Consider the following 16,251-nt stretch of genomic DNA (forward strand, 5'->3'; position numbering starts at 1 on the left):
GTTGACATTTACAGGTAACACAAAAGTGTCTACCCACACATTATTGTCACTGCAAAACTTGTTGACCCATTTGTGGGGACTGTTGTCCAACAGAAACCGAATCCACAACTACGTAAGCGAAGTGTTAGTTAGTTACTCTTTCTATATATATATATAAATGTAAAACAAATGGGTGTGAAGAGTCTGATCACCCTGATTCTTTTCTTTACACACTCTTAATTGTCATATGGGTATGAAAATGGTAAATGAGCAGCAATATTAAAAAAATACTATTAACAGGTGCCACACGCTAAATGTTTTTTCCTGAGGTAACGTTAAGTTACAAGCAAAAAGATCAAAAGCCTTGGCAAAGTCAATTATTGGGGAGCTGTTTCCATGGTTACATCGGTACATTACTGTCTTTCTTCCAGGGGGGGGACAAAGACCAATTTCATGTTAATTATAGCACTGTTATTAACAGTTTGTGAGTCGAGTGAGGACTCGGAGTGCTGCAAACCCACGCACAACAAGAGCCATGACACACACACACACACACACACACACACACACACACACACACACACACACACACACGAACATTATCAGGCACAGACACTCACATATACACATAAAACCACATCACACAAACACTCAGAAGTTGTAGACAAAACACACACATGCCCTTACACTCTTTAACACATAGAAACACAAGTAAACACCAAAAAAACTGTACATTGGATGGAAGGATAATGCCTTGATGTGTCAAATAGAAGGTGTATGAGAGGAAAACAGACCACTTTGGGCCCTGCTAGGATAAGCTGGCTGCTAGGCTACTTCCATCTCAACATCTACCCTGCATGGCACACGGTCTGCAGAGGACCACTGTGTCCCTAAAAGGACAGTGGTTTGGAAACCGTCCTGGCTAAATGTCAGAAGAGTCACTGGTTCAACGTATATAAATAAAAACATTATATATATATATATATATATATATATATATATATATATATATATACTAACATACAGTGAATATCAAAAAACGAGTAGATGCCAAATCGTCTGTTGTAATATAAAACTGAAAAACGTAAACATGTCATACCTGCAGTTATAGCGGGGGCACCAGTTAGCTCCCCATTGAAACCATTCTCCCTGGCAGAGTAGGATCCTGTGGCCATGTGGGCCCCACTGGGCTGGCAGGTCCTGTAGGTGGTGGAGGGGAAGCCATTGGCTCCGTGGTTGCCTGTGGCCTCCTGCCCCCCTGATGGGTCCCACTGGGGAGCACCGTCTTCTGGCTGTCGACTGTCTGCCATGCTGGTGCGAGCTAGCAGCAGGGGGAGGTGGGCAAAGGTTGGGTTCTCTCCTTCTGGCCCGAGACAAGGAGAGAAAAAAAAGACAAAGGATGGTAAAATCAGTCAGTCTTATCAACAGCAAATTGCCGTAAAGCAGAGTGAAGGGTGTGGCGGCCAGAGGAGGCTGCAGGATCGGTGACATTCACAAACCTCCTCAGTCAGTCATGATCCCGGCTGCAGCCTCGCTGAGCCTCCCTGTCAATAATTCTGAGTTTGCGTGTAGGCTGTTGTGTGAAACACCGTCCCTGGGTTTTAGCAGGCAGGTGACAGCAACTGGATTAAACCCTATTGATTAGTTTATATTCATTGACTCAAATAGCCAGTGGCCCAGGTGGAAATCACAACTCGTTGAAAATGAACGGAGCAGACCTTTAATTTGTGTGACTGTGACAGAGTTGCGGAGACGTAAGGTCGGCTCTGATCAGACTGACACGATCCAGTTCAGTTTCGGACAAATGCTCACAAAGCTGTTTATAATCCAAACTGTAAAGATTCCCAAAAGAAAGAATGTCCCGCTGCACACACTTGTGTGAGGGGCGTGTGTGAACAGATATGTCCCGTGTTGATCAGGACCTGTACATGTACTGTACATGGAATCCCTTGTTGAAAGCAGATGACTGATTAGAACAGCATGCAGAGGAGATCAAGCAAAGGAATGGAAATATTGATCGAACCCCAGAATCCCCTGCGGCGGCACCCCGCAAAATAAACTAAAATAACAGATGAATGGGTTTGATGTAGATAAGATCAATACACAAGGTTATTGATGTGAACACTTTAACTGGGGCTCTGCTCCTCTTCTGTCGATATTAAAAAGAAAAGCTGGATATGTTTTCTGAGTATTTTACGTTTAAACTTCTTTTCAGAGATGTTGATGTTGATTGAAGCACAAAGTGTGAATTTGGAGCCGTCTTTGGCCTTCAAACAATCAAAGGAACCTGCCATTGGTGTGAAAGTGCAGTCGCAGAAAGAGACAACGTAGGATTGTCGCTGGTGTACTTCATGCATTTTCTGGGCAGCCTTTGTAGTCTTGCATCAGGGAACGTGTGAAGGAGCAATTTGTCATTTAACTCTGCAGTCCACAGAGACTCGGAGACTGGAGGGAAGTCGGCTGGAGAAAACAGGAGTCAATGACTGCGGCCTGGAAACAAGGTACTGCAACAGTGAGCACTAGTCACTGCATTCACAATGCGTTTCATTCTACTGCTCACCGACAGAAAGGAATGGAATGAAATTCAATATAGTAAAACCAAAAAAGAAATATAGCACCACTAAGAGAAAATGATTCACCCATTTTTTTCCCCGAAGGAAAATAAACCAAAATAGAGTTGAGAAATTAGTGATAAAAAAGTGGTTTTATATTATGTACAAACTCAGCACAGCACAGTAAGTACAGCCAAGTATTGGTCATGAACCAAAGTATCAGTTGTTGAGAATGACATTTCCATCTCTGGAGTCGTGCCGTTGATTTACTTTGATTTCTGGGGTAAAACCTATTATATATGTAGAACATGAGGTCATCTGACAAAGTTGAGAAAAAAAGTTTGAGAACCACTGTGATAGAATCCCGCGAGAGAAAGAACAGAACAGAACCGATGTGATGCCTGTAAGCCCCTTGCAGCCCATGTGGATCACAGTCGGGAGTCCGTGGAGCTTTGCATGACTCTGCAACTGTGAATGAAGCCTCCACAAAGACTCCACATAACACAACACCTCACTGCTCCGTCTCTGCCTAAAAGCCCCGGCCGTGCACTTTGCATCGCTGTCACCTTCCCTGCTGTTGCTTTCTCCGCCCCTTTCCCCCCACCTTGAGCCCTCCGTGGAAGAGCACTCTTAGTATTACCCTCCGTAAAACCCTGAGATGAGATGGCTGTCCTCATGTGATGTCTCACCGCTGTCCGTTTGAAGATGAAGGTCACTTTGAGCTCTGTGGCTGGTTTCAGACCAGACATTAGTGGCCAAGGCTCAGGGTGGTGAGCGGCGGTTAGCCGGGGCCCGTTGAGCTGCTGTGATTAGACTATGGTGTGTGTATTTGGGAGGAAGGATGAGCATCGTGTGCGATTGAATCAGTCCCACCTGATAGGAGGTCGGAGCATGAAAAAGGTGAGCCATTACCGAGCATTATAAAAGCACTGGGTTTAGGGATTAAGGAGGCATTAGGCAACATTATAATGAGATTGGTGAGTGCACCATTCTCATCAGCCTGAAACACAAACTGGGGCTGCAATGCAGCACATTATCTCACCTCTGCTAATTACCTTGCCACGCATTAACAGTCAGAAACCAAAACACACTGGTTGGTGCAACGTAGAAGACGCCGGTAGGACGAGCAGAGAAGGAGGCAGCTCATTGAGAAGGAGGAAACGAGAGAGTTCACAGGGCGAAGAGACGAAAATAGCACATTGCATTTTACTGTAAGTATATTGTCCAGACAATATACTGTGCTCAAGGCATTGTGTCCACGGAATGAGATGGCGATATGGGAGACAGCAGGTCCGTGGCACTTAGCCAGAGGGACAGTTGACGCCATACGCCGTCTCCGTGCGGAGGAGGAATGGACTTGAAGACAGTGCTGCCACTGGACATTTCGGATAGTGAGTCATAACTCAATAAAGGTGTTGGATTAAAACCCAGTCACTACAGAAAATGCACTTTTTTAAAGATCCCAGCATATACAGTATAGAACTGTCTCATAAGAGGCTTGGGATTGTCACATAGTTAACATTGTAAAACAATTGGTTGGGATTTGACAGCAACATTAGTAAGGTAAGCTACCAAATGTAAGCAGCGTTTGAATGATGTGCTGCTAAATACTGCCTTGCTGAAAGGGTAGGGAAGCACAGGCGTCACCTTCGGGACTACAAACGCCATATTGGTGCACACCTACTGAAGGAGGCAAACAACTTACTTTTTTCAACCGTATTTTTCCAATGAGGCCAAACTGATGTGGACATAACTGATGTTCAGGAAACAGAAAGAGGATTGACTTTCAAGGACACACTATTACATACTGCAGCAGAGAACACAAACCTGACATTTCCCTTCCCACGGCCTCAATATAGCAGCTCTGGCTGAAACACAAAAGTAGTCCATTAGGAAACGGACTGCAAAGTTTTCAAATGTGGCTTGGTGCCCTCATCAGTTAGCAGGAGTTTGGTGATGTTTTTTCAAAGGCCAGTACGACTATCAAATAATAGTGGTCGTTGAGATGGGAATAAAGTACCCAAATGAAAAAAAATACCCATTAGCTCTGAAAACCAGATTAAAAGTTACAGGACAAATAATACGTTTGTAAAGTGCCGGAAGCAAGTGTAGTGTGTCTAAATTCTGCACACGTGAAGCGTGTTGTGTTTTGTACAAAAAGTATTCTCGTGATCAACTTGACAGCTGCAAAAATACTCTTTTCTTTCTTTTCATTCGTTTCAAGACAGTTGTTTCCACATCAACTCCAGCATTTACTTTATCACAAAGTGTGTCGCGAAGCGATGAAGTGGGGAGTGTCGTTAACATGTCAGCCATAAAAAGGCAATCAGAAAGCTTCATTTTCTGTTTCTGTGGCTTTTATCTGCCATGGCTTTTTAGCATCTTTTCACCTACAAATCTTCCTCCCGCCTGTTCTTTCTTCGTGCCTCCTCATCTTCCTCCACCTCTTCCCATCCCTGTTCCTCCTCCCACTCACTCCTCCTCCTCCTCCTCCTCCGCTTCCTCCACCTCTCATCAGGCTTCATCCTTCACTTCACTCTGGTCTCTCAGTCCTCATCTCCCTCCTACAATCTTTCACACGCCGCCATCTCATTGTGCGTGTGTGCATGTGTGCATGTGTGCGTGTGTGAGTCACACAGATGCTGCATTGCAGCGCTCTCCACCCAGGGCCGTCTCACCGCAGGAGCCAAAGAGCAGAAGAGGAGCTTAGGAATTTAAGACATTCTTCATCAGATTGTGATTGTGAGGGTGTGATTGTGTGTGTGTGTGTGTGTGCGCGTTCATGCATGTGTGTACATACTGCACACATACATGTGTACAAATGTGTGAGTTGGCGAGCTGGTGGGACATTTCTGTTATTTCTGTTTACTGGAACAATTCAACATTCAGAGAGATGTGTTTATTCGCTTTCTTGGCGGGAGTAAGATGAGAAGAGTGATGGCACTCTCACGCCGGATTGATACCACTCAACTCATGAGTGGAAGCAATCATCTGATCCAGCCAAGGGCGTAGGTTTGCATATGGTCCCTAGGGACTAGTCACAACCAAAACCTGAACCAATTAACTACATATTAAACATTAATTTCAGAATAAACAAATGCATTGCATGTACTTCTCATGAGGTTATTTTGTAAATTAAGGCATCATCTTGAAATGCATTGAGGAAACTCAGAAGTGCAGATGCAGTGCAGGTTGAGGAAGCAGCAGCTGGACCATCAGGGCTTCAGGTGAGGTCTTACTTCTGGCATTTTGTTAAGAATCATCATGCATTAGCAATGAAATTGAAGGACGTTTGGGGAAGTTGTTAGATCTGCTTGGGTTTGCAGTTTAGGGAAAGGTTTAACCAACCGGATTTGGAGAAACTCGGATGACGCCGTTGAACCGTACTTTGAAATTGACAGGGAGATTCTGATTCTGTGTTCAGTCAGCACCACTAGCTACTGGGAAGCTGTGGGAGTTCTTAGGGAAATGTTGGGAGAGGTAAGAGGTCTCTTATGTTTGTGCCTGTTTGCTCAGCTGGAGCTGAGCAGAGTTTCAGTGCGTTAAAAAGGTTGAGGTCAATCTCCCAGCAGTGGCTGAATAATTTTTTTTTTACTATATTTTGGATATAATATACTGTTAGTGTATATTGGCTTTTTTTTAATCAATTTACTTTATCAGTCATTATTATTTATTTGGTGCAGGATAGTGTTTAGTATTAAAACTAAGGTTTTATCACTCTTTACTATGTTAAAATCAGTGCCAAGTTACACAAATGTTAATACATGTTAATTAAGTTTTTTTTAATATGCGAGGTGGCTGGTAGTGTCCCTACCATCGCTGAGACAAACCTACGCCCAGTAGCATCCAGTGCTACTCAAGACAGCAAATAAAGAAGTTTCCATTAAATTAGTCTATATGCTACAACACTGGCATGGTCAAAAACACATTTATGCACCGAGGTTGTTCTTTCACTGCAGAAGAAGAAACTGTACCGTCATGTAAAAAACTAAGCTAAAGTAGTTCAAAACGATCCGTGACATATTCTTTTGTCAATAGATCCTCACAGTGAAATACAAAAGAGATTACCTAAAAGTGTCAGATTGATGTGTTGAACAGTGTTCAGTCTTCATGCAGCATTCTTTGCCTGTATACCTTCCTGAAACCTGAAATGGAGCAGAGCTCATCAAAAGAAGGCCTCATTAGAGCAGCCTTCAGTGGAGAGGTGGGGCGAAGGTGAAGCTGTAAATGCAGCTTCAAAGGCTTTTCATCTGACAAATATGCTCGCACAGGATTTATTTTGAATGAAGGTAATTTTTTTTTTTAAAAGACGTTGAACAGCATAAAATAATGCCTCCTAGCAGGTTAAATTCAGGAATTATGTCATTAGTACTGAATGGGCCGACTTTTTTTCTGTTTAAAGGATTCATATTCTTCTTTATCAACAACTTGGAAACCAGCGAAGGACGTCACAGCCGTCTCTGTCACTATCTCGTTTTCGGACGGCGATACAGCCCGTTGTTACACTTTGAAGCTGAAATTTCTTCTTGTTTAGAAGAGCACTCGTTGTTGTAACTGTTGGGTTGACGTGAATCGATAATGGCACGAATCAACTGGCATTATTCAGAGAAGACAGATGCACGTTGTGACCAACAACCCCCCCATGTCGTACAGCTTAGCGAGCAGAGATCACGGTTGGGGGAGAGAAGGGAAGATGGAATCACAACCAGGAATTGATGTGTGCCAATTTCCGTCTCGGTTCCCGAAGCTTTCAGCCCTACACATTATTTTTCTGATTGCCCATTCTTGCTGCTTTTCTCTCAAACGCACTCATTCCACACCAGATGTCCTCTAGATACAAGTGTTGGGGGTTCTCACCAAACGCGCTCTTGTGTTTCACTTGTTCTCAGTTAGCAAATTATGGAGGATTTCTTTCACGTTATTTAAACACTTGTGTATGTAGCATATAATCAATCTATAATATATAATCATTCAGAAAATCAAGTAGCTTCCTCAGGACGGCTACAATTAGTCTCTCTTCAGATGCAAAGGTTTCTACAGACAAATGTGCTGTTCCTGACCCTCACACATACACGCAAATGATGGCAGGAACAAATAAAAACACCTGAACGTCTGTCTTTGTACAACCGCAGGAAACAAAGAGAAGCCATGAGAGCGTGACTGCCTTTCAGCAGGCCTCGGTGCAGATCATCTCACCAAAGCAGCTCTTCTCTTCCCACTCAGTACCCACTTCCCACTCACTGCTCCTAGCAGCCCGCACCCGCATGTACATCCACCCACACAGCCATTTCATCTGCAGAGGTAACAGGGCCTTCTTTCTGCGTCCCCGTTTCGCTCTTTCTGACAGGTATTCACCGCATCTCAGAATTTTAGGATAAATGATACTGAACGGGCTTACAAATAACACCGTGTGAAGTTTTGGTCAATGCCTTGTTTCTTATGATCATATCTCAAGCTAGGAGTTCATCAAGAGGTGGACAAGGAGTCCTAAATGGTCATTCATGCCTTTACGGGAGAGAGAGCGAGAGAGAGAGCACATCTTGTCGACAGGCATGCTTAATTACCTGGTTAGGTGATCCGAGACTCGATGATGATTCAAGCTGGATGCAAAAAAATCTCCAGATATCACGGGTTTGACGTCAGGATAGTCAGAGGAGTACTGGAGTCCAAGGGGGACAGCCTCCCGGTCACACCTGTACATTAGGGAGAAGCACAATGACCCTTTTTTGTTTGTCCACATCTACATTTTACCAATGATTTTACTCCTCGTTCAGGCAACAACGCGGCTGATCACACAAAAAGGAGCGAGTTTGTTACGATTTGCAGACTCTGCGTGAGCAGCTCCACACAGAAGAGGCAGAGCAAACTGTACAATTCAATCGCACAAACCACAGCCTCCGGAATGACCCTTCAGATGAATAAAACACCTCGCTAAAAAATACCGTGACCATAGAGGTAGGAGTCAGGGTGGGACGGTTGTGCTGATGTAAGCTGTGGGCACCTAACAGATTGACGACATATTAATGAATTAATCAATGATCTGGTGTATTGCTAATTTGCATATAGCGTCCTTCAGTTTGACTCCAACATTTGCTGTTTAAGTACTGAACCCAGATGGAGGCGCAGTGACGTGGTGGAATTGCTAATAATTATATAAACAATGATGGGCACAAACAAATTACCAATTGTATTTTATATTAAGACAAGCTCTACAAATCCACAGCAAACTGCAGCTTAAAAGAAGAGGAAGAAAGAAATCAGCTAACATTAGCGACACGCTAATGAATTTTATAAACTCCACAACAATGCTGAATTAATAACATAATTAAATTCACGCTTACACTATTCTCCCTACTTAGATAGATACTCAAGCTCATTATGTTTCTAATAACTGCCACAAAAAATTGTTCTTTTTGCTCAACGGACCCAAAATTAATTATTTTAAATAAAAAGGCATTTGAAATTTTCAGTATTTTCAGATCTCATATGAGGGTTTTCCTCCAGAACACCTGCAGGCACAAAGCGAGGTAATACCTGCAGGCCGAAGCTGCACATCTGTTCAGCATCCAACGCATTCGTTTTCCCTCGAGCAGCACTGAGGGCTGCAAGCAGACCAGAAAAATATACTTACCTTGAAATGATTTGAGAACATAACAGATGAAAGTGTTGCTTAACTTCCAATGAAAACATTTTCAAAAATATTTTCAAAAAAAGTGAAAAAATACAAGCTCGAAAAATGTTTTGACAGAGAAAATGAAATATTTTTGGAAAGAGACTTCCAGACAGACAGAAAAGTATCTACTACTCTTTCTACACTGTATGGATGACTCACCACCACCACAGCCATGACAAACCAGCAGCCTTTCACCTCCATTTGAAAAGAACATTTCTAAAAAGGCAAAGAAAAGCCTCTCATCTCGTCTCATCGTCTTTGACAAATGCTGAAAAACAAATTTCGCAATAAGAAAATTACCTCTTCTCTCGTATTAACTCAGTCCATTCTGGTGTGATACTTTACAGAGAATAGAGTCAGCAGGGGGACCGCAGTGATATCAATGCCAGCCTGAAGCAAAGGGAGCCGAGCCTCAGACCTTAGAAAGTAACAATATTTACAAAAGAAGAAGATAAATTTTTCGTTGTTTGCCTCTGTTTAAGACCAGCTGAGGGTCACGAGTGAGTCATTCATCAGAAGGAGACCTTGGACAGGCCTGTATGTTCTCTGTTTAAATGGGCAGTTTGGTTCTCACACGGCACTTTATACCAGGACACAGCTCACCTCGGGCAGAAGGCCGTTAATTCGATGTTGTACGGTGCTTTTACATCACTTAAATCATCTTTTCGGCAAGGAAATGTTCATTTATAGAAAAAGACAGTCGATCATTTCTATTACTGTTAGTACTATAATAACTATGATAATAACAAATGAGTCACTCCACAGTTTAGATTGTAAAGCCCCAAATCAACAGAAAAGTCGGCCTAAAGAGTTTGTGTTAAAGCTCACTGTGCGATGGACCCCCCCACCTCCCCCACATGACCCATGTAACTTCCATTATCTATGGTCAACAGTTTCCAATAAAAATGCAAATGAAGTACCTTGATCGGAAAATGCCTCATAATTAATAGAAGGGGGGAAAAAGGGCTTTCTGGGGGCAGTGGTTGAAAAAATGTCCGTAAAAGCACCAGGGAGTCAATCCACATTATCGCATCACTGCTGCTTTTCATGGCAAAAGGCCCAGGACTCCTGCCAGATGTGTGCGGCACTGAGGGCATCGCTGGCACTCGAGGTGTGTGAAAACCACAGGGACATAATAACTGGTGAATAGGAATAATCATCTTTCAGTGAGAAACATCTCCTCCACACCGAACCATGTTATCTAGCACACGCTAAAGGTTATAACACCTTGAAAGCTCGGTTTGTTTCTAACAGAGAAGCATTTTTACTTCCATTGACCTCATTGAATAAATAAACAAATATCAATATCTGTAAAATTATTCAAAGGGGTGTTGAACTCATTACAAAACACGGCCTGTGACCAAAGAGAAATGAGTAAAGGCAATAAATATAGAAACAAATGCCATCACATGTAATTCATTCCAGACAGTTATTATATATTTTTTAATTATTTACGTGACTGGTGGAGATGGAAAGGGAGAATTACAGTAATTTCTCTCTTCCACCAGATAATTAACTCCATCACTTTCCTTCTCCAGGGCAGCAGGGCAGATTGATCTGAGCTAAATGCTACGTCAAACTATTTCTGTAACTTCTGACAGCATAAACTATGTGTGTGTGTCATGGATTGACAGTTCAGTGGTGAGACCATTGCTCCTCGTGTAGCAGCAAGAAGCAGCATTAATTCTTCTGTGAGTGCTCTATCATTATTATTATTGCTACTTCTCTAGACTGTAGCAATGCAATCCAACATAAGTCTGGATTATTTTGGATCTGAAATGAAACTAAATGTTTTAAAACTGAGTGAAATAGTGTTCATTCAGGTCAGTGTCAAATATATTTTGTTGGTGGTCAAACACAATCTGAAAGTTACACCTTGTCTGCAACAGCATTGTCTCTATTCGCTTTAAAATACTTTTATGACAACACAATGTTTTATAAGCAGACGGGAGGTATGTGCACGTTCTTTCAATGTGCCTCCTCAGTCACTAATGTGTCAACAGAGGTGATTTAGTTAATAACTAACATGATGCCTTTATATGCATAGAAAGAAAGAAAGCCTATAAAGAAATAACGACACATCTTTCTAGGCTCTGTGAAGGTCCTTTTAGCTCATTTAATATGCAGCCCTGCACTCCGAAACACAAACACAGATCACACAAACACTCATCAAGCACGCACACACACACACACACACACAGACATGTGATGAAAAGTGCTTTGTTTCGTCTCCTGGGACTGCACCTCCAGCAGCTACCTGTCATCCCATATTTGATTCAGTCTGCAGGGGATAGTGTGTGTGTGTGTGTGTGTGTGTGTGTGTGTGTGTGTGTGTGTGTGTGTGTGTGTGTGTGTGTGTGTGTGTCTCTGCCTCCACCTGTGCCTGTATGACGCGTCAGTTTCCCCTAAAACAACATTTAATTTTGCACTTGGCCAGGACCAAAAACATATTTTATTGCTTAATTTCAAGATTGACATGAATGCAACTTTTCTCTTTAAGAGTGTGTATTGAGGAGACTCAAAGAACTGAAACTAATGGAAGAAAGCTTGAAAAAAAAAAACGAGTGACCTCCGATAGAGGAGACGAGATTCCCCCACAAGTAACTACTGCATGCACAGGCACTTCTACTTCAATAGGAAACAATCCACCCATTCGTAACTGTTTCTTAACACGTGAGTCGCCTGCAGAGAGCCACACCGAAATGTAGCGGATACCGAAACTGAAAAATCGGTGTTACATTTTCCCAGAGTTTAAGCCGGACAAGGTGATTATTCTTCGCCATTAAACTTTCATTTATCAGCCCTCGTTCCTCATTAACCTGCTACCCCTTAGAGTCAGTGGGTGCCGTGATCTATTGGAAATGTATGAATGTGTGTGTGTGTGTGTGTGTGTGTGAATTTATGGTCACCGTGCAACTTTAAGCTTCAATTGTTAAAGATAGATGACGCACCCAGACCAAAGTATCCAAACATCGCTACTGGGTATTTAACTTGCATTTTCATAATTTCAGTCCGTCCGAGTGGGTGAATAAAGTCAAACAATAGGACAAAAGTGCCTCCAATTCAAAGCAAAATCTTCAATCCCCACAATCAATTTCCATTTTATTTTTAACCTATTTTTAACCTCTTCCTTGGGGGAAGAGAAGGGTTCTGCAGATCTGATGGCAGAGCGCTTCTGGTGGCTCGCTGATGTCCTCTCATGGTTCTGTGTTTATTGTCCGTCGTTGGGGTTTTGTGAGTATCTTGTTCAGAGAGAGAGAGTTTGGTTGTAAAAAGGTAGTCCCAGAGCGTGGGCTCTTTGGGTTGGTGTGTATGTTATATTTGTTTTGTATACTGTTTATTATTTGAGTTAAACATTTTTCTTCCTGTGTTGCAGGGGGGGGGAAGGGGATATTGTTAGGGAAGAGACCCATGGGTATACACCACCCGTAGCTGACTGCCTGTCTAGATACACTAGGCAAGACCTGGGCGGACCACTCCCTGTACTTTTGGTTAGCGGGCCTCATCCGTGCCCGAGGTAGAGTAAAGGGGGGTGGAATTAGGTCAGTTAGGGGAGTGTTCACCCTTTTTGCTTGTTTCTTTGCTTTGGTCTCGCCCAGCCCCTTTTCCCCTGAACATTTGTTTGGTGTTTCCTTTTAAAGGAGAGAATAAACCTCCTATTTTGTTTACACCGTTTGCCTGTGCCAGTAGTCGTCACTCACACCACGACCCCATACCTCTGGTCGCCGCGTTCATCAGGGCTCATGTTTGCAGGGGTTGCGCTCCCTTACACCTAGACTAAGGGAGACGTAACACCGACCCAGTCTGAAAAAGCATGATTGGAATATGAATATTTGAGAGAAGTAAGCTCTTGCCCCCCCCAGCCAATAACGTTTCAAGAATTTAATCAAAACCTCCCTAAAGCGACGCCCCTTTATCGAAAGAGTATTTAACTCAACTTCTGAGGACATAAACGGAGTAGATGAGTGTAGATATTAAGTCATTTGTTCCTAAAGAACAAAACCAGTTTATAGACTGGACCCAGGCTCAGTCTATATGGAGTGGAGCTTCTCTGTGCTCAAGGGGATTGAAAAAAGCCTTTATGTGAATATATGCAATTATTAATATGTACAATTGCCATGACAACAACGAGCGCAAAGGACATGGAAGGCGGTCGGGTAGATGAAATTTAAACAAGAGACAATGAGAAGAAGAGAGTTGCAGAGGAGAGGTTGTCCATGAGAGAGAGTGCAGGAAAGAAGAAAGGAAAGTCTTGTCTGGAGGTGGAGGGGGAACGGGTGGGTGGGGGACCATTACATCACTGCTGCAGTGGCTGACAACATAAACACATGACTAATTCTCTCTCTCACTACGATATACAGTAACTCCAACCGCATATGGTTGAGAATCTCTCCCTCTATACTAATGAGGACATTAAACGGAGAGATGTCACATGAAACCTTAATAGGGCATCATACACAAAAAATGCATGCACACAGAAATAGATTTGGTCCAACAAAAGATAAAAGTTTACTGGGCTTTAGCTGATAGGAACCGGACAACAGGATCCCGGTTCAATCATCAGAGCGATGAAGGGGTGAGGAGGAGGAGGAGGAGGAGGAGAGAAGAGAGGCTAAACAAACAGGAGAAGGTCAAACAGACCTGCTGGGAAATGCCAGGAACGGTTTCCCTCATGAAGACAGCAGGGGACCGAGTGAGAAAGACGGAGGGAAGACTTCCATGTGTCCACCTCAGATGCTGTCATTGTGTACGAATGCACACATTGCTGTTGAACACGTCAGCGCCCTGCAAGGCCGTGCTGAATCACAGTGTGAGTGTGTGTGTGTGCGCGTGTGTGTGTGTAAAAAGAGAGGATCCAGTGCAAAGAGTTGAATGAAGGAGCTTAATGATCAATATGTTAAGTACAGTTCTATAGTTTATATCGACATTGTTGTTTTGAAGCAGCCAATACTTCTGGGTGGGGACGCATAATGAGTAATTAGTAATAATAGTAGTAATTGAGTAATAATAAAATAATTTGTATTTCATGAAACTCTCGTAGGCCTTTTTCCAACTTCTCCAACCAAACTCGAAAGCCAATGTTAGCAAATTCTAACAGTAATAAAATCATATCATGAATAATTGTCTTTTCAGTCATGACACAGTGGGTAGCTTGTTTTTGTTCCTAAACTCTGTTTTCAACATTTCTGTCAACTTATGAAATCCAAATTAGAATTTGATACAATATTAAAATCAGAAGTAGTAATATTATAATGAGGTGGAGGCTCACGTTACAGCCGTCCTGAAGATGGTCGAGTGTGTAAAGTAGGTTGCGTATTCAGTTGTTTGATATCTACGAGCACATTGCTAGATGTCATTGTGTAGTAAGGCTGCCATAATTAGGTTATGGCAGCCTTACTACACAATGACCATAATACATCAGCCTGATCGTGCTGCTTTAACTAAAAGGATCTAAGGGGGAAGAAATCTAAGGTCGGTGAGTCCGTCTTTCTTGACACTCGATTAGACTCGACACCAGCGATCCATTTGGACGAACAGAATGACTCTACAGTGTCTCAATCGGTGGGGGTATTGTGGCTGGAAGTGTCTAGACACGTCTGCACACACGCACACACCGACGCACACGCTTCATAAAGCCTGTGGTTTTCACCTAAAAAAAAAAATCTCTGAACCCTTTGACGGATACAAATGCATATGCTTGACGTCTGGGTTGATTAATAAAAGCATGCAAAAACATAAACCTCGCTGTTACACCCACATTCCTCAGCATGACAAGGTGAGACACAGACAGAGAAGCATATGGGACAATGGAGAGATGCGTCTGTTATGTCTGTCCCCCTCAAAATGTACAACTACGTCTATACGACAGTGGGAGGGTGACGCAGCATCTTTGCAGCAGCCCTCAAGACATATGCAGGGGAGAGAGAGAGAGAGAGAGAAATTAGACAAAGCGAGAGAAAGACTCACCTGGCTAGATGGGATGTGGTCCGCCGCTCAGAAGAAATGCTAACATCCGAGACCTGAATGGGTGAGACAGGAAAAGGGGAAAAAATAGTAGTGAGAAGGATGGAGAGAGAGAGAGAGGGAGAGGGAGAGAGAGAGAGAGATTAGAATTGCCTGCCAGTACTTGGGGAGTGCAGTGGCAGGTGGCACCTCAGTTAACACACACACACACACACACACACACACACACACACACACACACACAGTGTCAGCGTATCTTTGTGGCGAATGTAAAGGACGGGGAGAAAGACGATGCAGTAGTTAGAAGCGGCAGAAGGGGAGTGGATGGCGGAGAGTGGCTTCCAATCAGTTGCAGATCTGAAGGAAGCCCGGTGCCGGTCACCCGGCTGGGGGTGGCACAGCACACGGCAGGGACAGAGGACGAGATAGAGAACAAGAAGGGAAGAGCTTATCGGTGCACGTGTGTGTGTGTGTGTGTGTGGGTCCGAGCGGCTGTGTGCGCTCGTTGAGACAACGTGCTCATTGGACAGCACCCGAAAAAAAGGTATCATGATGCTCCATTTAACACACAGTGGGTACCTCAATGAGCTCCTGGACTTACAGACCACACTAATCATCCCGTTCAGAATAGGGTCAGTCCTGTCATCGGATCACTCAGAGGGAGTTAGTTACTCCCGAGGGTTTGGGTAAGGTAGCTTGAGGTAAGATGAGTCCCTCTAACTTATGAACCTGTCCACCACGGCGGTAATTGTCCCCGTGGGCCAAGCGATGACCAACACATTGTCGAGTACCACGGTCCAGGGCACTTAAATATGAAGCTTGACCTGCGAGCTGATATTATATAGTACTTTAGTGTGAGGCAGAATTCATGGACATAAAACGTCTGCAATAATAATGTTGGGTATTATAGAAAGAAAGAAAAGAATCCTCCACCAAGAACAGTAGACAATCAGCCTGAACATCGAGGACTTTCACCAGTGGAAAAGCCTCCATCTTGAATGACGGCGAACTCATTCTTCAAGTCCACAACAATTCCTGTGACCATGCAGCCATTACACATGGCAACGCATAGGAGCTGAATAT

The 16,251-nt window shown here is 43.3% G+C and overlaps 1 protein-coding gene across 17 annotated transcripts in view; it reads right to left on the minus strand.

The window, feature by feature from the left end:
- map2 (microtubule-associated protein 2) overlaps positions 1-16,251 on the minus strand; it is a 56,525-nt gene that overhangs the window by 26,979 nt on the left and 13,295 nt on the right. For 13 of the 17 annotated variants that reach the window (XM_078091337.1, XM_078091346.1, XM_078091342.1 and 10 more), the window contains exons 2-4: positions 15,172-15,224; positions 8,096-8,224; positions 1,079-1,342 (exon numbers count right to left, since the gene is read on the minus strand). In XM_078091337.1, coding sequence (XP_077947463.1) covers positions 1,079-1,289 — 211 coding nt within the window. In that variant the 5' untranslated portion in view covers positions 1,290-1,342; positions 8,096-8,224; positions 15,172-15,224. The remainder of the gene's footprint in view (positions 1-1,078; positions 1,343-8,095; positions 8,225-15,171; positions 15,225-16,251) is intronic. The other 4 variants (XM_078091355.1, XM_078091338.1, XM_078091348.1 and 1 more) reach the window with 1 other exon arrangement.

Source organism: Gasterosteus aculeatus, chromosome 16 (assembly GCF_964276395.1).
Source record: "Gasterosteus aculeatus chromosome 16, fGasAcu3.hap1.1, whole genome shotgun sequence".
NCBI classification, from domain to species: domain Eukaryota; kingdom Metazoa; phylum Chordata; class Actinopteri; order Perciformes; family Gasterosteidae; genus Gasterosteus; species Gasterosteus aculeatus.